At 46.0% G+C, this 27,141-nt stretch overlaps 1 protein-coding gene across 9 annotated transcripts in view; it reads right to left on the reverse strand.

Annotated features, from left to right (window-relative positions):
• The window catches only part of L1CAM (L1 cell adhesion molecule), a 791,676-nt gene that overhangs the window by 23,546 nt on the left and 740,989 nt on the right, over positions 1-27,141 (reverse strand). For all 9 annotated transcript variants that reach the window (XM_069645402.1, XM_069645399.1, XM_069645400.1 and 6 more), the window contains 2 exons: positions 22,330-22,449; positions 17,828-17,989 (listed from right to left, as the gene is read on the reverse strand). In XM_069645402.1, the coding sequence (XP_069501503.1) occupies positions 17,828-17,989; positions 22,330-22,449 (282 nt within the window). The remainder of the gene's footprint in view (positions 1-17,827; positions 17,990-22,329; positions 22,450-27,141) is intronic.

Below are 27,141 nucleotides of genomic sequence, written 5' to 3' on the forward strand. Positions count from 1 at the left end.
AATACGGCACGAAATGGGCCTTGTATCCTTATATGCAGTCTATACCTGGAAAGTTTTACTATTGTATCGGAAATATCTAATGGCTGTTGGAGAAGATGGAGTACTCTATACAATAGGTAGACATATGTTGGAATCATTCAACTCTCCGATTCTGAAATGGAGAAATTGGGTTAAAGTGGTGATGGAGATGTCTGGAATTGATGATGATTTACTTATGAATAATCCTGAGAGGGCTAAAACAAAGCATAGGTTGTATGACTGGATAAAGACTAGAGAAGAATGCTTGAAAACCCGAGTATTCAAACAACAATCCTATGCGATTAAAAAACTCCATGTGATTGAAAATTATCTAACTAAATTTCCCGACTCTAAAGCGAGATACGCATACATGAGATTGAGGTTGAACGTCTGTCAGACGAATGAAATGCGGTTCATGTGGAAAATGACATCCAATGCTAATTGCAGATTTTGTCTTGGATTAAGGGTTATAGAAACATTAAGACATCTAATTTCTGAATGTCCTGCCCTAGCACAGCAAAGATGCAAAGCGTTTAAACATCTTTTTGAGGATAATTTTAAGATAAGCGAGGCGACATTCTGGAATATTGTGTTTAATAGTCAATCGCCTAAAATGAATATTGCGAGTGTCTTGTTTATTGATTCTTTAACTTTGCTGAATCAAGTTGATTCCATCGTTTCTCAAGTAACATAATGTCGCTAAACAACTGTAATCATAATGAATGATTGTATGTGAACCGCATCATTGTGAAAAGATATCAATTTTTTTAATGTAATAACATGCAATCCTTGTTAACTGTATTTTATTTGATACATGTTATTATGAATTTTGCATACTTGGTTGTTTGTATCTTTTTTCTTTTTTGAAAGGCTGTATTTTACAGCTACATCAAATAAATAAAAAAAAAAAAATATATAAACATTTAAATAAAAATGAATATACAAATGTATATTTTTAATATAAAAATGTATTTCAAACATATTTAAAAATGAATATATAAAATACTATTTTTGATATAAAAATGTTTATAAAACTCAATATAAAAAATAATATTTTTTATGTAGAAATTGATCTTTTTTATATATAAAGGGTTATATAAAATGTTTATATAAAGTTCCCCCAAAAAGTGTTTGATATATATATATTTTTTAAAACTCTTTATTAACATTTTTAATAACACCCCAAAACTCCAATTCCCTCTCTCTCCCCCCGCCTCCCCCCCTTTTCCCCCAGCATTTTCAAACTTTAATATTGACAACAGGAGCAAAACTCCAGCCCCACCCTCCCCCCCTTTCCAAAGTCTGGTCCCGTACAGCAGGCATTCATTCTCTCCGGCGGCCACCGCCAGCACTTCTTCCTGGTCTATGAGTCCTTAAAGGGTTGAGTGATGATGCTGGCAGTTCCCCGAGGCATATCCCCCACCTCCCTCCCTTTCATCCTCACCCGTACTACTTCATGGCGGCCGTAAATCATTATCCCTTGACAAATACTTAACAACTGTGTCCAAGAGATCGTTATCCCCCCCCCCTCCGCCTCAGGGTCCGTTCCCTGCAAGACCGTTAGTTCCGCCACCCCCCATCTCCGCACATCTTTCCGCCATTGACCAAGCGCTGGGCCTTGTGGGCATTTCCACGCTATCGCCATTCGGCGCTTTGCCAACACAAGCAAAAATCGGCCCATCCTGTTCCGTACCTTCTGTCTTTTCCCCCTGGTAGTTTCGCCCATAGACAAATTTCTGGAGTCGGTTCCCATCCAGTCCCCAGTAGCCCATTCACTCCTCGGAGGACCCCATCCCAGTATTCTCTTATTAGATCACATTCCCATATCATATGCCAAAACCCTGCCTGTGCCTTGTCACATCTAGGACATTCGTCCGACCCTTCCCCATTTATTGCCCGGTACATCATCAGGGTCAAATATGTCCTATGTAAAATATTGAATTGGACCAGTTGGAAATGAGCATTCCTGGATGTCTTCCGAACCAATTCCCAGACCTGCGTCCACTCTTTCCCTGTTATTTGGGACCCATGTCCGTTTCCCATTTATCCTTAACCTTCAGTTCCCCCCTTGCCAACCCCTCCCGCAGGGCTTTGTAGAGTCGTGTAATATGTGCCCTTCCCCCCATGCGATCTAGCAATACACGAAGGACTAGGCACGCCTGCGGTTCCTCTGGGATTCCTGCCCATAACTCTGCTAATCTACGAACCACCGCCCCGTATGCCAGAAATAGCCCTTGTGGTAGCTCAAACTTCTGACACCATTCCTGGCAAGTTAGTAGTTTCCCACCTTCAAATAGATCACCCACCTTGTCACATCCCTTCTCCTTAAGTCTCTGAACTCCCACCCTCCCAATCGCCTGGCGGAGCTTCTGATCCGCACCCCACGGAAGACTACCCTCATACCAGCCTGTCACTTCCCTAGCACCCACATATTTCCTCCACGTCTCCCTCACTGCCTCAAACAACCCCATTCTACCTTTATCCCCCAAAGGGAGCCAGAGTAATTCAACCGGACTACAATTGGGTGGTAGGTCCCCTACCAATCCTTCTAGGACCTCCCCCCTGGTTGGTCCCATACCAATACCGACTGCAATTGTGCCGCCATAAAATATTGTTCATAGTTCGGGAGATCAAGACCTCCTTCTTCCTTGGGTCTTCGTAGTATCTCTAAGGACACCCTCCTCCTCTTCCTGTCCCACAGAAGTTCTCTAACTTTAACGTCCAGCATTTTGAAGAAGACTCTTTTAGCAACATATGGTATATTAGCAAAGAGTAAAGGAGCCTCGGCAATATAACCATTTTACATAATGCCACCCTGCTCAACAGGGAAAGAGGTAAGACCTTCCAGAATTGAATTGAGTCTCCTATTTTAGACAGAGCCCTCCCCGTATTGTGCACAGACGTCTCCTCCATCTCATGAAATATACGTATCCCCAAATATTGGAACGATTCAGTGTCCCATTTTATCCCCAACTCCGACAGCCCCTCTAATGGACAATCCTGTAACCCCCCTAACGGGAACAGCACCGACTTCCCAGGATTGATGCGGAAGCCCGACATGTACCGGAAATTTCGCAATATTTCCAACAGTTCTGGGAGATATACCGCAGGATCCACCACATACAACAACAGGCCGTCCGTGTAAAGGGATACAACGTGTTTCCGCCCTCCCACATCGATACCGGCCTCCTCCATTTCTTGTCGCAGAAACGCTGCCAACGGTTCCAGGGCCAAGGCAAACAAGATCGGGGACACCACACACCCCTGCCGCGTCCCCCTTCCCAACTCCCATGTCCCGACACCCAATTATTAGTCTGCACCATCGCCAAAGGCTTCTCATATAGAAGGGATAACCACCTACAAATAATCTCCCCAAACCCAAACTCCTGCAGTACCCGGAACAACCACCTCCACTCCAGAGAATCAAACACCTTCATGGTGTCAAATGACGCTATCGCCATATCCCGTCCCTGCAGTTTCACAGAGTCCATTACATGGTGCAAACGAGAGAGGTTCCCAGACGTGTTTCTCCCCCCAACCAACCCACATTGGTCCGGATGAACCAGGGTCGGCGCCACTCTTGCCAATCTGGCAGCGAGAATCTTCCCTAGGATTTTCCCATCAGCATTCAACAAAGAAATCGGTTGGTACGCCACACAATCCCTTGGATCCTTCCCCTCTTTTAAGATAACCGTAATTACTGCCTCTCTCATCGACTCCGGGAGACAACCATGTTGGAAAGCATCTTCGTATACTTTCACAAGGTGCGGCACCAGGAGATAAGCAAACTCTGAATAAAACTCCACTGGGAGTCCATCACTCCCCGGCGCCGTACCTCTACGCATTGTGCGGATCGCCCAGCGAACATTCCCCTCTTCAATTGGAACTTCCAATTCCTTCCGCATATCCTCTCCTAGCCTCGGAAGTCGCAACCTTTCCATGAAGTCCTCCACATCTGTTTCTACATACCCACCCTCACTCGTGTATAACAAAAGCATCATTAATCTCTCTCTCTCTCTCTGAGTCTTCACCGTCTCCCCCGTGCTTAGCCTAAGCTGGGTTACCACCCGATTCGGCTGCTCCCTATTCACCAACCAAGCCAACAGCTTGCCTGCCTTGTCCCCTTCTCCATGTATCCTAACATCCCACCTACTACTGTCAAAGTGTGACAGCTCTTCCACAGTTTCCTGGTGGGATTACAGCGTCTCCACCCCCCTAGCCACTTCCCTGTCCAATTCAGCCACCTCGGTCTCCAACCGCCGCAGCCTTTGCCTGAGCCGTCTATGCATTCCCACAGTCATGGACAGGCATTTTCTCCCTAATGGTCACCTTAAAGGCATCCCATAACACACCCCTAGCTTCCACCGAGCCGTCATTCAAATCAAAGTATGCTCTGATCTCCTCTCTAAGTTCGCGCACAAACGCCCTATCTCTTAGCGCCTCCCTATGGAGACGCCACAGCCGACGCAGAGGTCGCTCCTCAGTCCCAAATAATGTGGCCACCAGAGGGGAGTGATCCGATAGAGTGCGCCCCAGGTACATTACTTCGCCAAAATACTGGCAGTATTCCCTTCCCGTTATAAGGTAGTCCAGATGAGAATATGAACCGTGCACACCCGAATAGTATGAATAGCCCCTTTCCTCCCTGTGTTGCTCCCTCCATACCTCCACCAGATCCAATTCCTTCATTATTCTGCAGAGAGACTCCGGCATATATTTCTTGGGTACCCCTCTGCTGCCCAGCCCATCCAACCTCTCTTCCAAGTGACAATTAAAATCCCTTCCCCAAATGATCATTTCCCCCTTATATGCCCCCATCATATTTGATATCAATTTTGATATAAAAATGAATATCAATATTATATGAACTGTCTTTGATACAGAGTGTGAACAGAGGCGGCAGCCCAAAATAACCCTATTTGAATTCACTTTACAAGTAAAGTGTTCATCCCAATGCCTGACAAGGCGCGTTTCTTTTAAATAATGGTTCACGTCATAAATAAACTGTGCTTCCCAGATCCCATACAAAATTCAAACTATTGTCTTTTCGAATCTACAGCATCTTGTGCGCAGCCTGCATGTGTCCCTCTGCCGTTCTGTGACCCAGCAAACAGTGTGTGACAGGGGAATTATGGGGCTGAGCAGCTGTGAAACAGCACTGCTGTGTGGTTTTATCTACGACAGGGCCTCTGGAATCCCAGGAATGTGGTGCCTCACAGAGCAGCATTTTATCCACATCAGCAGAAAACACAGACATCTCTTTATATTTAGCTCACCAAAATATAAGCTGTTCTGCAACAGCTGTGCAAACACATCCCAGGAAAATAAACACAGACATTTTGTTTATCAACTAAACCCAACTGTTGGCAGCCCAGCTATTTTTATCCTATGAAGGAAGGATGGCACTCGAATCAGCTGCAGGCTAAGGTTAATTTTAGATGTTTCCCGGGGTCCAGCGCCACTCCCTAATTCTTGCAGATTATGCACGAAATAGAATGCTGCGCTTTGTTGATAATGCACAGTGGGCCTCATTACGAGGTTGGCAGTCCAAACTGCTGATAGCTGGCGGGTTGCCGCCAACCCCTTAACACCGTTTCCACCACCTGACATCCCGCTGCTACTGGGATATCATAGGCAGCGGTGGAACGGTTATTTACCCTTTCCATGAAGTCACATAATACCCCATGGGAATGGGAAACCTGTAGCACTGGTGCTTCAGTGAAAAGCCTGCCGTTGGGGGCCTGCTGAGAGTTCTGTGTCCCTACCGGCAGACTCTTAGTTTGGCAGTCTGGAAAGGATTCTGGTACGTTGCTACCAGCACCTTTATTTCTAGACCGGCAAGCTTGTAATGAGGGCCTTGTGTCTCTGGACCCAGGAAACAGCTTGGACCCAGGAAACAGCTACAATTAGATTTGTTACAAACCCCATTCCTGCAAAGTAAGCACAAAAAATATGAGTTCAGGAAATCTGTATGTGTTGATCAGAGCACAGCAATGGGGAGGGGTTGTGTTTTCACCTCTTAAAAGGGGGAGCCTGACTCCAGCATGGATAGCACTTTGCCGGGGCTTGGGAATTCATTCAGAGCACTGGCCTGTTTCCTTGCAGTGCCACTCATTAACTTGGAAGAGTTGAATGCAACTCTGCTGAGAAACGTGTTATTTGGCTGGATTTGTTTGTTTGTTTTTTTATTTATTGGTAGTGTACCCTAAACCCTTAGGTAGCTGGGCACACATCAAGATACAAATACTTATAGCTTGGTTACATTTTGCTTAGATAAGGTATATACAAGTGCATATATAGATACAGTTTGAGTAGATACAGGTATATACAGTGCATGGATAAAGCACAGTTATTTACATAATTACTGACAGAGAGGAAAGAGGTGAGAGCGAGCATTTGTGGATTTGACTTTGGTTCCAGGAGTCCCCCTGCAAAGCCTTTTCATTGGAAACTGGGACTGGTGTTTATTCGAGATAGCTTTAATGTATTGGTCTGTGTATTTTTCTAAACATGTACAATTTGTGTGGCTTTATTCAAGCATGCAGCTAAGGGCGTGTGACACTGTATTTATTGAAATTAAGACCATTTTTGTGGCAGGACAATTGAAGATGTTTCACAGTGTTTAGAATGCACTCAATGGCACTAGGCTGTGCATTTTTAAACTAAATCGCTGTGTACTTTCAAAAACATGTTAAAACATGTGCCATTTGCTCAGAATGATCTGTGGCTTTGCATGTTTGCCAGGATAATGCAAAAGTTGAGAGAGAGAGAGAGAGAGAGAGAAAGAGAGAGAGAGAGAGAGAGAGCGTGCGTGCGTGCGTGCGTGCGTGTGTGTGTGTGTGTGTGAGAGATGGGCACAGAGCTTACGTAATAGAACCGAGCTTGAGGTTTTGACTACAACACTTGGGAACAAGTTGAAAATGTGAAAGTGTTTATGTCATGACTACACAGTCAGACACTTCAATATAAGAGGTCAAGACAGTATTCAGAATCTGGAATTTCACTGAGTCTCTGACGGTGCAAACATTTTCATATTCTGCAAATAATGCATTTCTCGTCAATATTCAATTTTTCTTTTATTTCTTTTCATGGGCTCACCGCCACCCTTATGGCCATCCAAAATATTCAAAAAATATTCTGTAAAAAAAAAGCCAAAGTCTTTGCACGAAATAAACCCCAACTGTACTTTTGGTGCATATGTATTGCAGCATATTTGCACACACACAATGCATTGTTTTCAGTTTCACAGTGCCGATAAAGTTGATAGCATATTTTAGTGTGTGAAATAATCAGTTTGTATTCAAATGTGCGCAATGTGAAGTCTTTGCCAAAGATCACACATGTTATGTTTAATAAAAGAACACCAGAATGGTGGATTTTTGAAAGGGTGGTGGGTAACAGGGTGTTAACATGGTGTTATACCAGGCTTGAAATGTTTGGGATGTGTTAAACCTTTCTTCTTTTAAGAAAGGTGACCCACATTTACATTTTTGACACACTGAACATTTTGCGAGATCTATACACACTATGTAACGTCTTGTTAACAAATCTGACCACCATTTGATCATTTTGATTGTGATTGTTCAAATACATTTTCAAAACAGCCAACAGTGATCTCCATTCAGACATTTGACTGATAAAGAATATAAAGTGCTGATCGCGGGTCATGGCTTTAGATTCTTGAACTGGCACAGTGGTATAATGTAAGTACTTTGCGTTGCTTTTCACATAGTCCGTTAAATCCCTGGCATATATGGGGTGTTGTGGGAAGTGCACCAAACTGTCAAAGACTGTTAGCACATCCCCCTCCAACCACAAAGCTATCCAATACAGTCCACCGCGGACCTGCGGATTTGTGTTCACCACCAGGTAAACTGGATGATTTCTGGGTAGGCGATTGGGACATGTATTGCTGGCATACACACCGTGAAATGTTTTCCAAGCATGCCTATGCTTATGCAGAAATCCTTTTATCCGTAGAGTAAATTAAATATTATTAAATATCAAAAAGTATGTTTCATTGTGCGTTGAATTGGAGAACGCTATAGAAAATGCTCCACACTAGTAGCAAGTGCGTGGCAGTTAGGTTTCTTTCAAGCTTCATTTCAGCGCGTAGGTTTCCATTCCTCAGGAGGTTGAAATGACTCGCTGATGTGTTGCCGGGTGTTAGATTGAAGGCCAGTAGGGTATAGCCGAGAGCAAACTTGTGTGTGATTCAGACCGGTGCATCATGCATGTGCTTCCCCGTGACAGCCACCAGGCCCATGTCTTCCCTGATTATGTTCAAAACTCCAAAGTTAGAAGCGTATGCTTTTGGCAGGGATCAGGACACCGTCCTTGTGCAGCACTGCATAGTTCATGTGACCGTGTTTGAAGTCAAAGGGATTTCGATCATATGCGCTGGTCATCAATACTGTTTAAACAATACCCATGATGATTATTTTTGGAAGCTGTCCGAGGAACAGGTTGTCTTGACTGGTACCCCGGCTGCTGGTAGGAAGGCTGAATACTTTAAGGGCAACTCTCTCCACAGGATACTTCACGTTAGCTATCTGCAGTGCCTCTGTATGCGCCAATCTAATGGTCAGAGAGACGCTTACGCATTTTCTGGATAAACTAGCCGATATGAAGACTAATTTGTATTGTTCAGAATCTCCGCTAATAAGCATCTGTGTTTCTGGATAGTTTCACTTTAAGGTCAATGCCATTGATCAATATTTTATCCTGGAATAAAAAGGTCAGCATGTAGATGGCCTAGTAAATCAAATACTCTACTGGTTCTGGCATGAGGGCTCTCCTCTTGAACCCCTTGTTATCACCGTTCAGAGCGGTGTTGTCAAAATGTCCGGCATTGTCACACTAAAAGAGGCATGCCAAGAGCTGCTTATCTAGGACATCATGGCCATAATTTAATAGGCTCTCTATATAGGCCCTGTAGGCATACATATTATCATTCTTTGTTATCATTCGATAGCCCAACATCACGTCCACCTGGTTAAAGATGGTGGCTATCGAGTAGGTGATTGTGGTCACTTGTGCTGTAGCCACAGTGTTGGTCCCATCCGCATTTGTTATTTTACAGGGAGGATGCAGCAACGTGTCATTCAAATCCATATACATCTTGGTCAACCCCGATACAAAGAATTCTATGGGGCTAGCTGCAATAGAGCCGCCATGGGCGAGACCTCCATGTAGAAACTGTTATCAATGCTGGTTTGGGTCAGGGGTAATGTGAAGCGACTGAGCTCCGATTTCACACATTCCCCAGAGGCTCTGCTTAAGAAGGCCATTGTTCTTTAAAAGATATCACCACCATTGTCTCTTCTATGGATAACACGATTCTTCTTACTTGGCTGTCTGTGTGGGGCCTTTGATCTGCTTTTCTGGGTGGATTCCGGGGGCCTGCACACTGACCTCCTCCTCTTAACTCTCCTACCTGGTTAATAAATGAGTCCTGATCTGTCCTGACCCTACTTTTTCTGTTTGGTGAGACGCTCAGCAACTGCCATTGTCACGCTCCCCATGACGTCATTTGAAATATTGGTGGCGCTGTTTTCACATGCGGTTTAGCCAATTTAAAGCTGCAACATAGGAAGGGCATTGTGCATCTAAAAAGACTTCTAAATATACCACTAATGCCTGCATCATACATTACGGGGGTGCCGCTAAAATATGGCTGATCTCTGTGATCAGCCTGGTTCATGTAATATTCCATATAGGCCCGGGGTGTCCATAGTTCTTCACCACAGCCATTAAAATGCTGTTTTATTGGTCTTTCAGCTGGAGCAGTCTGAAGTGCAACCACAGCCAGATTTGTTTGCACTTAAATGATACAAACGGCCCCTGGTCATCTGTTATCTGTATGTTGATGGTGTCAAAATGGTTTTTACTTACGGGAAGGTAATCAGGCTTGTTGCATTGAATGTTCACAATGTCGTTGTTGTTCCCTTTAATCTCCACGGTTCTAAGCAGCGGGGCATAGCTATCTCCTACCCTTTGATATTCCAAGATATTGCTGTAAAGCAGTAAGCTATAAAAACCCGGATAATATCGCCTCTGGTATTGTCCCACAGTCCTTTACCTCCAATGTATTGCACGCTTCTGAATATGTTATGCAGTCTTCCCGTTGTTGAAAACCTACCAGATGCGTCTGGCCCCTGTAAAAAAAAGTTCTGCTTTTGCAGGTCTAGGTGTAGCATCGTATTGCCGTACTCGGATATGATTGATATGGCTTTGTTGATAACTTTGACAAGTTCCTGTACATTTGGATAATATCCCTACAGGAAGCCACCTGGCCAGAGCCTCTGAGGGTTTGTTCATTTTATGATAAACTTGACTTCCCCTGGGGCTAAAGTGTCCCACAATCAGACGTACTGAAGTTCAGTGAGCACCACATCCATTGCCCTGCAAATTTACAGGTTTGGCCAGCTTCGTGGCAAAGTTGGATATTTTGTTCCCTGAGAATGTCTCAGCTGAAGCGTTGCTGGGGAGCATAATATAGAAGGGTGCGGACTCCATGCCACACCATTACACACCAATGGCCTCTAGGGATCTGGCGGGCACCCAACTGTTGAATTTGTCAGGCCACCCCAGCAATTTGACTAGCACTGTTTCCTGTCTCTATGACCTTTACTCTTTATGACTTTCAGTTCTATAAACTCGCTGTTGGTCTTTACTGACTTTCTGGATCTCCTCTCTGCAAAAAACCCCTTGAACAGCCTTGCCTGAGTAATCAGTTATTGTGTGTATATAGAGGCCCTGCCTTTGAGTCATATGATAAAGAGATTGTTGCTGTAGTTCTGCTCATATCCCTTTGTAAAGACGGCCATGTGTTTTGAGATCCGCACATGGTCCTCCTTTTTAAGGGGTATAAGTATCATCTTTTTAAAAAGTCTTTCACCGTACAGTTTTTTTCCAGACCGCCAGAGAATTTGGCTGCGTTAAACCAGCGGGGTGGTTTTAATAGATCTCTGATGCATGTTGTGATACACAGTTATGTAACACCTTCACATTTCTAAGGGTGTTTTTAGCTGTGAAAAATCACCAGAGCTGTGTTTAAAATGTTTGTATAAAATGTTCTACAATAGAGGCTTTATCTTTGGAGTGTGTTAGGCAGTGATGCACTCATTGTTTGTTTAGAAGACTCTGAAGCGGCTTGTTTAAAAACTCCTTACCGGCATACGTCTTTAGTTTAGAAGGGACTCTGCCTTTGTTAAATATGCGCTTAAAAGCAATCGCCACGCTCTGACCCATCTTGTTCTTTAAAGCCTCAACATTAGGTGTATTTTGATAGAATGTCCATGATGGCTAGAATATTGCGGAATCCATCGTTGTCTTCCCAGAACTGTCTCAAATCCATAACATCTGCTGGCCATTGTTGATCGATGTCAAATGCCACGGTCGGTGTTTAAAAAACTTTTGGGCCAGCTTGTGTAGCATGTAGGTCTCCTCCCCTGAAAGCCCCATCTTCACCACTCTCTGTGACACCTTCTCACCATCACTTTGCAGTTTATGGCACAGGCTGTCAACCCCTTCATAGCTACCAACAATTCCTTCAATAATAATATATTTTCAACAGCTTCAGGCCAGGCATGTTCACCCGATAACTGCTCAGCGTAAAGGCACAACCAGGTTTTAAAAACTGATTTTCATTAACATTTAAAACATGTATTTTTATTCAGAATGTTTTCACATTAAAAAACTGGAACAATCGGTTCTGCTACAAGCTCTGTAGTATATGCGATTCCTGCACAGACACATTTCACGCCACCGATTGGACACATGCGTCTAAGCTGTTTCATTTTCAAAAGGGGGTTATTCACCGATTCCATAGCCCATAATGTTTTTCACATGCATGGTTCAGTCCCTATGCCAATGCTTATCTGTGTCAGTGGCTGCGTCAAGCACAGCAAATCTACTAGACATTTAGGACTCCAACACGAACGTAGCTTATTATTCATGTAAGATATTTCCAAACATTTGTGAGCATCCAGCTGAAGATCTTCAGTTTTATGTCTGTAGCACCATCTGAAAAAGTGTTGTTTTAAACAGGCCCCTGCCACTATGGCCATAACACCCTGGATAGCCTGAATATCAACGCAGGAGAGAGAGCCGTTGTGTCTGTATCAGTCTCCATTAGCGAGACAAATTCCTTACACAGACTGTTACCCCCCAGGTTTTCAATTAATTTTGAACAGCAAGCAGAATGACTAATTACACTGGGCCTCATTACGACCCTGGCGTTAACCATGGTGCTATTAGTGCCATGGTTGACGCCGGTATTTTACCAACCCTGCCATGGTGAATGGCGGAATTACCGCCCCATTCCAAGGTTTGCGGGGCGGTAATTCCCCATTCACCATTGGCCCTTGCCCATTCCCATTTTTGCCCCCATAGGGCTCAATGGGAATGGGGAAGGGGGTAATTGCGGTACCGCAAATTGTGGTACCGTAATTACCTCAAAAGTCCTTTTGCGGGTTCCTTCCTTAACGGGTGGTAAAACCAGCCGTTAAGGTCGGGACCTGCAAAGGGACCTTGTAATTAGGCGGTAAGAGTTTAACGGCGCCGACACCTTTTATGGCACTGTTAACCCCTTACCGCCTGGGTCGTAATGAGGCCCATTGCTTTTAATGCTATTAGTCTCCATTAGTGAAACACAATCCTTACATAGGCTATTATCAGGATCCACTGGGTTTTCAAGTTGGTTTGAACAGCAAAGAGAATGACTATTGATAGTCTCTGGTAAGCTTTGCACGCCTCACCCCCACACACAGGACCCTGTTTTTCATCGAGTACCCGGGGGGGTGGGGATCAGTCTCCGGGGTGATCACTGCCTGCAAAAACCTTAACAATCCATGTCTTCGGTGCCCTCATTGGCCACAGATGGTCACTCCAAAACCATATCATCGTCGTCCCAACTCTTCGGGTTCATAGTCTGACATTAAATCCTGAGCATCTTCCATCCCATTATACACCATAAAACAATCGGAAATAGGACTATCATCATAGCCCCTGGGGATTCCAGGGGCTGTTTTGCCCTCATCGCAAATATAGCTGTTCATAATCGTCATTTCCTGAATAGCCCCTGCACAGCTGAAAGAGTGCATGTGTTTCTCAGGCCTACCACAAAGGCTATATATCTGGGTTGTAAGCCCCTCCTGCCATAATAGCCTTAGGATCATTCTTTAGATAAAAATGTATATCAAACATTATTGGGATTCTTAAAATACATAAAATGTATATAAAAAAAATTGGGGTTATCAAATGTGCACCAACTTTATAAAAATTAATATATACTGCATATAAAGTTTATACAAAAATGATTGGGTTTCAATAAAATTGCTATAAAAAACTCTGAGGTTCTTGTCATTTTGATATGAAATGTATATTCGCTTCCTATCACCTCGGGCAGAGCCCCTCTGTGATGTCATCACTGCATCACTCTCCAAAACCCTAGATTCACAGTCCCCATCTTCGGATCTCACTTTGTCCTCAACCCTCGTCCAAACAACACAGCCGCTGGAGGCTCTAAGCTGTACAGCATTTTGATATAAAATCTATATTCACTTATATCAAATGATAAAAAATGTATGCCCACTTTATATAAAATATAAATGTAATGTTAATGTTAAAGGCGTTTGTACTGCACACTATCACCACCGGAGTGGTCCCCTGGTGCTCTGGCAGATCTGAAAAGGAAAGGGGGTGTGGAGAGTTAGTAGGACTGAGCGGGAAAAGTGCAAGAGAGCAGTGATGTGCTGTAGGCAGCCTCGGTTAACACTGTTCTCTGAGCTTAAGTGTGGTTTTTGGTCGGTAGCCGTTGTGTTCTGTTGTGCGAGGCCATGCATGAATTGTTTTGTTGTTCGGGTGTCATGAAGTTTGTGTGGTTTAGTGTGTTTTAGAGATGTGGTTGTGTTTGGTGGTGTTTGAGAGGTGCATGCAGAAGGGTGAAAATGTTAGTGGATTGGTTAGTGGCATCGCTATCTGGATGTGATGCATGCTGATTTCCTAATTATTTCTAGATGTGGTGTGTGAATATCTGCACATTTCTATCTGGTGGCACAGGCTAATATTCACAAACCTATCTAGATGTGATGCAAGTTAATGTTCCCAAACCTGTATAGATGGGACGCAATGCTAATCTTCACAATTCTGTCTAGATGTGACGCAATGCCAATCTCACAATTCTGTATAGATGTGACACAATGCGATGTGACACAATGGCAATCTTCACAATTCTGTCTAGATGTACCGCAATGCCAATCTTCATAATTCTGTCTAGATGTGGCGCCAGCTAATATTCACAATTCTATCTAAATGTGATGCAAACTAATATTCATAAACCTGTCTAGATATGACACAATGCCAATCTTCACAATTTTGTCTACATGTGGCATATTGCTAACTAACAGTTTTCCTTGATGTGAGACATGGCTAGTTAAAACAGTTTGCAACTCAGTATATGTGAGGCAGCAGTGACTAAACAGAAGTGAGTAAATGCAGTCATCCTGCTATCTGGTGGTGCGGAAGACAAGATAAGAGTGAGGTGGGGCAGTTTGGTGTGGCACAGTGATTGCTGTGCCCCCTGTCCTGCACCCCACTTACTTTGTCTGTTATTGCTGGTTGACGACTGCCTGCTTCCTGCTTCTCTGGCTGCTGACACAAGCAGACACCATCTGGAGCTGCTTCTGGTGGAGCTGTCCTTTACGGTGTCCGCTCATTTGGTCGAAGAAAAAAGATCGAATGACCATTTGGTCGAAACCAAATGGTCGGAAAAAAATGGTCGAAATATTTTTTTATTTATTTATATATTTGTTTGGTTAAAAAAAATTAATATATAAAAATGGGGGTTGTGGGGGGAACCCCCCCCCCCAAAAAAAAATGAAATTCGACCATTTGGATTTCGACCATTTGGTGTCAACCAAATGGTCATTCGACCATTTGCTTGTCGACCAAATGACTAGTAGCCGTCCTTTACCTCTGGGCCCTTCACCAAGGGGGCTGCTGGGCAGAAGGCTGCCCTGCGACTGTCGCTGAAAAGGTGTTCCAGGTCACGGGGGAGGCTGCACTAACCAATCAGCAGAGTGGGTGGAGGGTGGGAGAGGAGGCAGGTTGGGAGAGGAAAACTGCAAGATGGGGGAGCAGAAGGAGAGAAACCTCAGCGCAGAGTGCGCAGCAAGATGTTCATTTTAAGCAATGGCTCAAATTTGCAGTGTAGCCAGAAATAAAGACACATTTAATTTTAAGACAAATTAAAACAAGATCACATGGAGACAGAGATGCTGCTCACCTGATTTGTTTTCCAATGGAAGTGCTAGGGGACTCAGCTGCAGACCTTTATACCATAAGCAGCTTCTGTTGTAGTGATGCAGACAAAAACCAGTCGGCAGTGTGGGCGGAGGGCGGGAGAGGAGGTGGGTTGATAGAGGATAGCGGCAAGATGGGGGAGCCGGAGGGGAGAAACCCCAGCGCCGAGTGCACAGCTAGATGTTCATTTTAAGCCACGGCTCAAAAAAGAATTTTATTTTAAAACAAACGAAAACAAGATCGCATGGGGACAGAGATGCTGCTCACCTGATTCTTTTTCCAGTAACAATTCTTTTTCCAATAGCATAAAGGCAGAAGAAGGGTGCAAACAGCAAAAAAAAAAAGCTGCAAAAAAGGGAAACCAGGGAGCACACAGTGCGGGAAGTGGGACACTCACATCGCAAGGGCCAGGACGCAAGATGGAGTGGAGCAGTCCTGGTCCTAGAAGGTGGCTTTGCCTCCCTCGGAAGGAAAGGCCAATCAAGGGTAAGGGAGGCGTGTCAGAGAAAGAGGCAGAGGAGAGGTTGCACAAGAAAGCCAGGTATGGCAGAGCCCGTAGAATAAGGAAAGGCAGAAGAAGGATGCAAACAGAAGAAAAGTACAGAAAAAAGAAGGAAAGAGGTCAGGAGAGAGGCTGCATATGAGAGACAGGTACGCCAGAGGCCATAGAAAAGGAAAGGTAGAAGAAGGGTGCAAACAGCAAAAAAAAAGGCTGAAAAAAGAGAACGCAGAGAGCACACAGGGCTGGAAGAGGGCCACTCGCCTTAAAGGGGCCATTAATATAAAATTATACCCACTTCCTATAAAAATATACATGTGATATAAAATTGATACACATTTTTGATATCTTTTTATATGAAATTTATATTAAATTTATATCAAAGCCTACCAAATGGGGCTGGACTAAGAACGGAAAGAGGGGGCGTGGCCACATTTCACATTTCAACATTTTGATGGAGACAAAAGGGGAATCCTTCTACTACTGGACCCTCTGGAGCTTTTGTCGTATTGTTTTTTTTTTTAAGAGGCCTGTGACAGGTCCTTGAAAGGGATCTGCACTGGTTCTGCTGCCAAAGGCATGTATTACGTCCATGGCAGAAAGCACTACATTTTGTTGTTATCTTCGAGCAGAACTGTAAGGAGAATGCGATATTTTTGAATTCCCAATAATTCCAGGAGTAACCAGTGCCAAAGTAGGGGAAAGATCCTAGATGTTGAAAAGGTCTTCTTCCAGGAAGGACCTAGTAGGATTAGATCCCACCTCTTGGGAGATTTAGCCTGGTGTACTGCAGGATTGCAGTGACCTTTAGTGTTTGGGATCCAATTCTGGAAACCATCCTCAGATCCATACTAATCTTACCAGGTTGGTAGATGAGTTCCCCAGAACATGATTATCAACATTGCAGATACATTATTTCCCACTGGGAAGTTGGTCTATCCACGTGACCTTGAAGGATTCCCCTCTAAATTGACAGCGTAAGGCCCCAGAACTGTAGGTGCAGTTTTTAGAATTGTACCAAGAAGCTGTCTCGATGACGGACCCCCGCCTCCAACCTTCATCTCACCTACTCAACCGATGGAGGTTTCCAAGGTAGTTGACACAAGCTTGGTGCAGGTCAGGGGTTGAGAACTGCCATTCACACCTAATGCATGCCATAAAATATTTGACACAGAGCACAGGCGGGCCCGATGGATGCAGAGGGAGGGTCAATGTTATGTTATGTTATGGTACTTGGCATTTATATAGCGCTCTATATATCATTGGTATGACCTCAAAGTGCTGGTAGGTTGAACGCCCTCAGGAACCGTAGTTCTGGTCAGTAGAGAAAGAGAGATAGTGTTGTAGGGTGCGTGGGTGCACCAGATATGTGTGCGGCTGATGTAATTGCCGGATCTTAGCTGCATCCTAGCGTTAGGTGTGGTGCTGAAGATATCAGTTGGATGTGTGCAGTCTGGTGGGTGGACACCCAGACTGGGCTCTGGCTGCGTTAGGCCTGAAAGGACGCATATGTGAGCAACCAGGCGGGAATTTGCTCGGCTAGCTGCGTTCTATGAGGGTGATGAGGTGTTCATGGGGTCGTATTCGTATGTGAACAGCTAGGCCGTATGCCAAAAAAGAGATCAGCCAGAGGAGCATCCTGGTAAGTCGAAAAGAGGGACATGGACAATTAAATACCCTGCAGATCAAAAAAGTAAAGCAACTTTCCTGAAGAGGAAGAAGAGCATAAGAGCAATTCCCAACTCCTTCACTTAGATGGGAAAATAGGATCACATGGAATGGCATGGTTGCTGTGTAGCAGGTATATCTGGGAGTTGGATCCTGGTGCATGGACAATACACAAGCCTCCACATTCTTTTAAAGTAACGTTAAGCTTAAGAAGAGATGATTGGTTGGGGCTGCTGGCAGCCGACTTCCCACCCAGGTCAGGCATGAGGGATAGCTGTATGACAGAGTCCAAGCTGGTGTACTGCAATGCGCCGGCAACTGCACTCTCTGACTCACCTATTCCACTTGTCAGCACTTCAGTATCCCAGATGTCCACTTCGTGTGTCTGGTTCCACGTCACCAGCTTGAACCTGTAGTTGGTGCCTGGCATCAGACCCGTCACATGGTAGGTCCTCTGTGCAGAGCTCACATTGGCTGCGATGCGCCACGGCTCCACACCTGAAGAGTGGACAAGACAACAGGTTTATTCAGATTTGTGTAGGTTGAGAACATCACTTATTCACAAGTAAGGCAGCCTCCTAGATATAGTGGGGGGTGAGGAAGCCTGGGAAAAAAAAAATACCACCCTACTAACTCGTTGTGACATCATGAAGCGGTCCTCACATGGATATGATACCATATTGATTTGCAGTACAGAGCGATAGATTCTAAATCTTTGACATATGTTGCAGGAGAGCATCTTATGATGAGGTTAAGGTTCCATCACTTGTTGGAAGTAATAGTTGTAAGGCATAGTTTTCATTTGCATACAGAGTACCAGTACATTGGTGTCCCTTTTCTGGACAAAGATGTGGCAACATGAGCACTTCATCAAGTTTAAGGTGAGAGTAACTATTTTCCTTGGCTGGGATCAGTGCGAGGGGCGAGTGGTGTCATTTTAGAGGGAAGCGAGATTAGGGAAATCACAGCACGTCACAGCAAGAGGAAAATAAGCTAAAAATGTCAGGATGAGAAAGTATATACTATATGAGGCCAGAAGGCGAGAGGAAGTGTGATTACATCTCAGAGTAACAGTGCGGGTGCCCACTGAGGACAGAGTGATAGGGGCATGAAATTATAAGGACAGACCAAGAGGCAGGAGGAGTTTGGAGTGTGGTAGGTTGCTGATATCAGAATGTTTGTGGGTAAATCTAAGACCAGATCAAGAGGAGAAAGGTGCTCAGATGTCAGCATAAGAATGCTATGGGAATGGTGGGCTCAGGCGGTCATCTACCCTACAGTCCCCCTACCTGTAACTTTTGGACACCTGCTGTCTGCAGTTACCCTTGCACCTGCCACCTGCTGGCCACACTTCTTGTTAGTGTTTTGATCCCATATACAGCACTGCCTCCCTCCTCTTTCACTGGCACTTTTCCCCTCCCCGCTCTCCGGCACTTACGCGATCTCAATGTCACTTGGCCTAGTAAGATCGTTGTGTCTGTCCTCCCTCTGTTTCCCCTTCCTTGCCTCTTCGCGCCTTGCATTATAGGTGCATTACAAATGCCATATAATATCATATCTGAAATCATGAAGCTGTTGAATGATGGGGCGAGGTGGCCGTCCGATATCAGAATGCTGCGGTAACGGTGGGGTGAGGCGGTCATCTGTAATCATGAAGCTGTTGAATGATGGGGCGAGGTGGCCGTCCGATATCAGAATGCTGCGGTAACGGTGGGGTGAGGCGGTCATCTGTAATCATGAAGCTGTTGAATGATGGGGCGAGGTGGCCGTCCGATATCAGAATGCTGCGGTAACGGTGGGGTGAGGTGGTCATCTGTAATCATGAAGCTGTTGAATGATGGGGCGAGGTGGCCGTCCGATATCTGAATGCTGCGGTAACGGTGGGGTGAGGCGGTCATCTGTAATCATTAAACTGTTGAATGATGGGGCGAGGTGGCCGTCCGATATCAGAATGCTGCGGTAACGGTGGGGTGAGGCGGTCATCTGTAATCATGAAGCTGTTGAATGATGGGGCGAGGTGGCCGTCCGATATCAGAATGCTGCGGTAACGGTGGGGTGAGGCGGTCATCTGTAATCATGAAGCTGTTGAATGATGGGGCGAGGTGGCCGTCCGATATCAGAATGCTGCGGTAACGGTGGGGTGAGGCGGTCATCTGTAATCATGAAGCTGTTGAATGATGGGGCGAGGTGGCCGTCCGATATCAGAATGCTGCGGTAACGGTGGGGTGAGGCGGTCATCTGTAATCATGAAGCTGTTGAATGATGGGGCGAGGTGGCCGTCCGATATCAGAATGCTGCGGTAACGGTGGGGTGAGGCGGTCATCTGTAATCATGAAGCTGTTGAATGATGGGGCGAGGTGGCCGTCCGAATGCTGCGGTAACGGTGGGGTGAGGCGGTCATCTGTAATCATTAAGCTGTTGAATGATGGGGCGAGGTGGCCGTCCGATATCAGAATGCTGTGGGTATGGTGAGGTCAGGTGGCCTACTGAAATTTGAATGGCATGACAATACAAGTGGTAAAAGGGGTTCTGGGCTCAGAGTGAGTGGCCTCCTGAGATGATAGTTTTATGGGAAGTAATTCCTGAGGTCAGTACAATCTGGTATGGTTGTACTGGAATCAAAGTGAAGTGGCATTCTATGGTCAGACATATTAGATCTAATTTTGATTTCTCCTTGTAATTCGGTGGCGGCGACCTGTAATGTTAACACTTTTGTGTAAATGGGTCCCCGCTGCCGAATTTTCCACATTTGCACAGCACAGTACAAAAGGGAGGGTAAAAAGGTGGTGTAAGCGCTTGTACTCGTGGGCGCCAGGTGACCCCTAACCTGAGCATGAGGCCACCACAAGAAAAAAACACTAGCATTTGAACAGCTACAGCTGCCTAAATCTACATGTTTACCACACGCCAAAACCCTAGTGACAAACTTTAGTAGTGCCCTCCTACTACCAAAGACACCATAAATGACATCCCGGTGCCTCCATCACTTAAGAACTCTGTCACACTCAAAAAGGAACATTACCAGCAAAATGTCAATCATGGGGCACAGCAGCGAGAATGTCACTTTTGCAAATCTTGGCTGCCTTGCATGTCCACAATGGGCCACACTGCTCTTGATGTGCCCCACACCAAAGTGACCAGAACCCCCCTGCCCACCGCTCAAGAGAAATATCAGGCAAATGTGCTCACATAGCGCTCCATGTAGGGAAACTATTTTTTGTAAAACACACAAAACCACAAGAGTGTGCATATCAACTCTCTCTGTCATGTGCTGAGTGCCTTCCATGTCTGACTTTCATTCAATTAACCGGAAATGCAATAAGAGCGCTCAGGCAGAACACACCACCCAGCATGCGCTCCTCTGCGCGCGCAGCCATATTGTTTGCCCATCACATGAAGATGCCCAACTGAACTTTTAAGCACCACTCAATTGAAGCACCAGCTGCCAGTCGCTCCAGGTTTGACAACAGCCAATTGGTCTTTCACACTTGACGTGAACGGCATCTGACAGTGGAGTGTGACGCTTCAGCGCTGCTATGTAGCTGCGCCATGTGGGGCTGCACCCGACCGGACCTGCAGCTCCAAACCAATGGCAGCACCTCAACACAAGCTCTCTGCGCCACTCCACTGCAAATCACCGTCACGTGGCACACAGCACCATCCCAGGTAAATGTGCCAGCAATATTCATACAATCCTTCTAGCATGGCATACCGCTAAGTCCCACTAGGCATGAACCCCAATCCTGTATGCCACTGCCTGACTACCCAAGGCGTTGCCCAATGTCCCTGCTCCCAAGCAAACCCCTACAGGGACCCTTTGGAAGTTACAGGTAGTATGCACACCTCCTCAGTACTATGATCCAGGGAGGATTAAACTCCCTGAAAAAGAGGAGTACAGGATAGCGAGGTAGTTCCATTTCCCGAACCGTCCGCTGCCTACCAACTTCCTGTATGGGGAGGTGTCTACGCTCCTCCAAACTAGCACCCCAATAGCATGCTAACTCCTTTCATGGGTGGATGGAAGGCTCTTTTGAGCTGTGGGTGTGTCCCAACTTTGCTGCTGCTGGTCACTGGACCATCCAGGCTCCTGCATGTCCAGTTGCCCTCGGCACCCCAACACTTAAGGGTCTGTATCTGCAACCCTACAGTCCCTTCGCTCTGCACTTATGAGCCACCTGCTTGCTGCACTTGTGAGTTAACTGCACTTCCCCCTTCCCCTCCCTCCGGGCACTTCTCCCCTTCCATCTTCCCCGCCCTTGCGCGATCTGAATGACACATGGCCTATTAAGATCGTTATTTTTGTCCTCCCTTTGTTTCCCCCTCCTTGTCTCGCCTAGAAGCACTTGTGTAAAGGTGCGATATAAATGCCACATCATATATCATACCTGCCAGTTCTCACACCAAATGGAAAACATATACCTCTCAATGACACGCATAGAAGATACACTCAAAGTGTTCACTCCAGTATTCTACACCGACATTCTGTGCGCACCCACCCGCATGACATCACAGGCGTTCCACGCAGCAGCGCTCAGGCAAACCAGAGGGGCACAACGTGACAAAACGTTCTTCTGACGTCAGATGGGAAGGCCGCTCTGAGGCTAGAGCAATGGGGCAGTTCTGTGGTTCTTGTAAAGGAGACCCTTTGAAGGAAATGTTTTCGCGCCTTGATACACTTGTGTATAGGCACGTTTTGAATGCCATATCATATCATATCGTTAGTGGGAAGTGCCTTTCTGAAATCAGAACATCTGGGTGCACAACAGGGTGGGGCCCTGGTAAAGCATGGGGGCATAAAGAAGAGCAACTCTGAGGCTCGAGCTGGAAGGTCGACTTACTGTTTTTATTCATGTATTTAATCTGGAAATCCATGTCGCGGTGCCCCTCCACTGGCTCCCAGCGGATTATGGTGTAGTTATCGCCCTTCCAGAAAGTAATGTTTGTAACCGGTGGAAACTCTGAAGCAGGGAGCAAAAAGGGAACATGGTCAAATCATGAACACCAGCAAGAAAGGACAAAAAAAGGCGGGTGAGAACATATAGTGGTGGGAGAGTCGCAGTGATCTTGCTAAGATACAGCTCATAAATGAAGGGGTTACTCACTTGCAACACTCGTTTCTAGCATTTAGACGTCTCAGATGATCATATCCGGTGCTATGCCAAGAGCATGGACCAAATCCAAGTGCTTTGCGGAGCTCACTTTTGTAGCCCAGCACACACTTTGGGCATCATCACGAGTTGGGCAGTAGCCCTTAAATGCGGCGATAATGCTATTACTGGTGCATTTAAGGGTCGGCCCAAACATGGGTCTGGCGTGTTTAACCCCCGCTCAGAGCTGGGAGTAAACGCGGCAGAAAAATTCCCATTTTTGGGTGCAATTAGCGCTGCGCTATTAACGCGCTCTAATTGCGCCGACAATTCCTCATTGGGTCCAATGGACCCAATGGGGAATGGGGAATAGGGAATTACAGTTACCAAACCAACCCTTGATCCGGTGGTTACTGATAGCGCTATTAGCGCAGGCCGTAACCTATAATACTGCCGGGATACCGCCCAACTCGTGATGAGGCCCTTTGTATCTTGCAATGTCAGGGAAGCTACAAAAGTATCGCCTTCGCGTCCATGTCAGATTCCTTACAGCAAAGCTTGTTGAGGGAGACATGTAAATCCAATCAATGGCAGCCTCGTTCTGGTCTATGGGTGTTACTAGCTGGTCTTGACCACGGCTAGCAGGTGATTTGCATTTCAGTCTTTGATAAATATACCTGCAATCAGAGTTTAGGGCCACTCTTGTAGGGCCAATGGGCGACATTTGCTTATCAAATGAAACAATGAGTAGCCTCTGAACTCCAATGGAGCAAATGCACATTCAGGTGTTGGCAAACTGATTTCCATAGAAATAACTGGCATGAACTTAATATAACAAGTAAAACATGTTAATGTGAAATGCCCCAACATATTTTTCATATATTTAGCAGAAAACTGGTCCTTTTTAAGTACATACAGCCCGGAACAGATAGGCGCAGACCCAAAGCGGTGAGGTGTGTAGTCAAGAGCCCACACCAATCATGCGGCCAGCAAATAGCTGAGAGATTCTGATGATGATGGGAGGGTACTGAGAATAAGGGTGTTCCTTCATGCAAATTCTGATGAAGATGGGAGAGTACTGAGGGATCAGGGTATTCCTTCATGCAGATTCTGATGAAGATGGGAGAGTACTGATGACTCAGGGTATTCCTTCATGCAGATTCTGATGAAGATGGGAGAGTACTGAGGAATCAGCGTATTCTTTCATGTAGATTCTGATGATGATGGGAGAGTACTGAGGGCTCAGGGTATTCCTTCATGCATTTTCTGATGATGATGGGAGAGTACCGAGGGCACAGGGTATTCCTTCTTGGAGATTCTGTAGATGTTGCTAGAACATGAGGGGTTCAGACAGTGAATTTAGGGAGATTCTGAGGGTGCTCCCGTTTGGGTCTCTCGGGCTCCCCACGGGGAGCCCGAGAGCCCCAAATGGGAAATCAGCTGCAGGTAGAAACACTATGCTGAGCACCGGAGACCCAAAGTGATAGCCACAGCAGGCAGAAACACACGCGGTTGTGTTGGAAAACGCTGCGGTTTTTCTTTCCAAGTTTCTCAGGCTCCTCCGAGCCGGAGGAGCCTGAGAAACTTGGAAAGAAAAACCCCAGCATTTTCCAACACAATAACGTTGTATTTATGTTTGCGGTCGCTTCAAAAGCGACCGCAAACATAAATACAACGTTTTTAAAGCTGCGGTTTTATTTCTAAGTTTTCCGGGCTCCTCCAGCCCGGAAAACTTAGAAATAAAACCGCAGCTAGTGCTTATTTTTTGTAAAAAAAATAAATAGCACTTACCGAGATTCAGCTGCAGCTTTCCTGCTCTGGTCTCCGGTCCCCGTCCTACGCCTACAGCACTAATGAAGGGAAAGCCACCCAGCGGTAGCCTTTGTTTACTACAGCTGGCTGGCTTTTCCTTCATTAGTGCCGCAAAAGCAAAAGCCAGCACAGGAGGGCCTCCATTTCACAAAATGGCTGCGCCCCTGTGCTTGCTTTTGCGAATTTTGAGCTTGAATAGCTCAAAATTTTACATAGGAAGTTTTAAAACGGAGAATGCTAGTATTTTTTTTTATGTTGCCTATCTATTTTTTAAATAAACATTTTTACTAGACCATCCCATATATATATATATATATATATAAAGCACAAATGCTGCCACATAGGAGAGAAATGCTAGCTCAATTCTTTCCATAGCAACAAACCCTTGCTCCTGTGACTGCTGCGGCCAGAAGATATATTCTGTCAGCAATGTGAAGAACTTTAATGCTATTTGTCTGCACCTTTTGCACTCCCCATGCTGCCAATCTACAATACGATTGTATGATTGACATGATAGGAGACTAGACAGAAAGACATGTTCCATTTGTTTTTCCATTTTTGTAAATAATTACAGAAAGAAAGCGGATTGATTTCCCTCTCTATTTATGTGCAAAAATCAGTAAAAACTTAAAACTGGAAGCCTTAGTTATAATGTATGCACCACACAGCTGCCTCCCAAGCTGAAGTCCTTTACCCGGGGCGCACTGAATTCATTCTCCCATTTCACATTATACAATGATTTTGTGTTGAAATGTGTGCCCCTGGGACACAACTTGCAGCAACTGAATCTACTTGTGCCCTGAAAAACACACTTACCGATATTCCACTGCAGTTTTGCATTTGGAACCTTACATTACATCAGATCACACAGGCAGCGAGTTTTTCCAGCTGTAGGTCTAGGGCAGGGGTGCACAACTGATTTTGACAGAGGGCCGAAAGTACCCTACATGATGGCTATAGTGGGCCGAAAAGTAAATGTGGGTGGGGCGGTAGGCGTGGCGTGGCAGGAGGCTTTTTCAACCCCTAATTTTTATTAAACACTATACCCCATAGCCCCCACCCCTCAAGCAAAAACTATGCCCCATGGCTCCCTCCCCTCATGCAAACACTATGCCCCAAGACACCCCCCCCAAGAAAACACTATGCCCCATGACACCCCCTTAAGCAAACACTACGCCCAATGACACCCACCCCTCATGCAAACACTATGCCCCATGGCCCCCACTCCCCAACCAAACACTATGCCCCATGGCCCCCACCCCTCATGCAAACACTAGGCCCCAAGACACCCACCCCTCATGCAAACACTATGTCCCATGGCCCCCACTCCCCAACCAAACACTATGCCCCATGGCCCCCACCCCTCATGCAAACACTAGGACCCAAGACACCCACCCCTCATGCAAACACTATGTCCCATGGCCCCCACTCCCCAACCAAACACTATGCCCCATGACACCCACCCCTCATGCAAACACTATGTCCTAAGACACCCACCCCTCAAGCAAACACTATGCCCCATAGCCCCCACTCCCCGACCAAACACTATGCCCCATGACACCCACCCCTCATGCAAACACTATGCTCCAAGACACCCACCCCTCAAGCTAACACTATGCCCCATGACACCCACCCCTCATGCAAACACTATGCCCCAAGACAGCCACCCCTCATGCAAACACTATGCCCCATGACACCCACCCCTCATGCAAACACTATGCCCCAAGACACCCACCCCTCATGCAAACACTATGCCCCATGACACCCACCCCTCACGCAAACTCTATGCCCCAAGACACCCACCCCTCATGCAAACACTATGCCCCAAGACACCCACCCCTCATGCAAACACTTTGCCCCAAGACACCCAACCCTCATGCAAACACTATGCACTAATACACCCATCCCTCAAGCAAACACAAGACACCCACCCCTCATGCAAACACTATGCCCCAAGACACCCACCCCTCAAGCAAACACTATGCCCCAAGACACCCACCCCTCAAGCAAACACTATGCCCCATGCCACCAAGCATGCACCATGCATACATACTCATACAGACCCCAACCCCCCCACCCCTGCATACAAACTAACAAGCATATACCATGCACCCATACAGACCCAAACCCCCCACCCCCAACTCAGCACACAAACTCACAAGCATACACCATGCACCCATACGGACCCCACCCCCAACTCACCATACAAACTCACAAGTATACACCATGCACCCATACAGACGCGAACCCCCCCACCCCCAACTCAGCACACAAACCCACAAGCATACACCATGCACCCATACAGACCCTAACCCCCACCCCCAACTTAGCACACAAACTCACAAGCATACACCATGCACCCATACAGACCCCACCCCATCTCACCATACAAACTCACAAGCATACACCATGCACCCATACAGACCCGAACCCCCCACCCCCAACTCAGCACACAAACTCACAAGCATACACCATGCACCCATACAGACCCCACCCCCAACTCACCATACAAACTCACATGCATACACCATGCATCCATACAGACCTGAACCACCCACCCCCCAACTCACCAAACAAACTCACAAGCATGCATGCATACAGACCCGGACCCCCCACCCCCACATCTCAACATACACTGAACCTGCACACAAACACATTCAGGCAGACCCGACCCCCCCCCCCCCTCCGCATCTCAACACACAATCCACTTGCACACAAACACATTCAGGCAGACCCGACACACACCCCACC

The sequence above is a fragment of the Ambystoma mexicanum genome, chromosome 2p, assembly GCF_040938575.1.
Source record: "Ambystoma mexicanum isolate Mex_15411 chromosome 2p, UKY_AmexF1_1, whole genome shotgun sequence".
NCBI lineage: Eukaryota > Metazoa > Chordata > Amphibia > Caudata > Ambystomatidae > Ambystoma > Ambystoma mexicanum.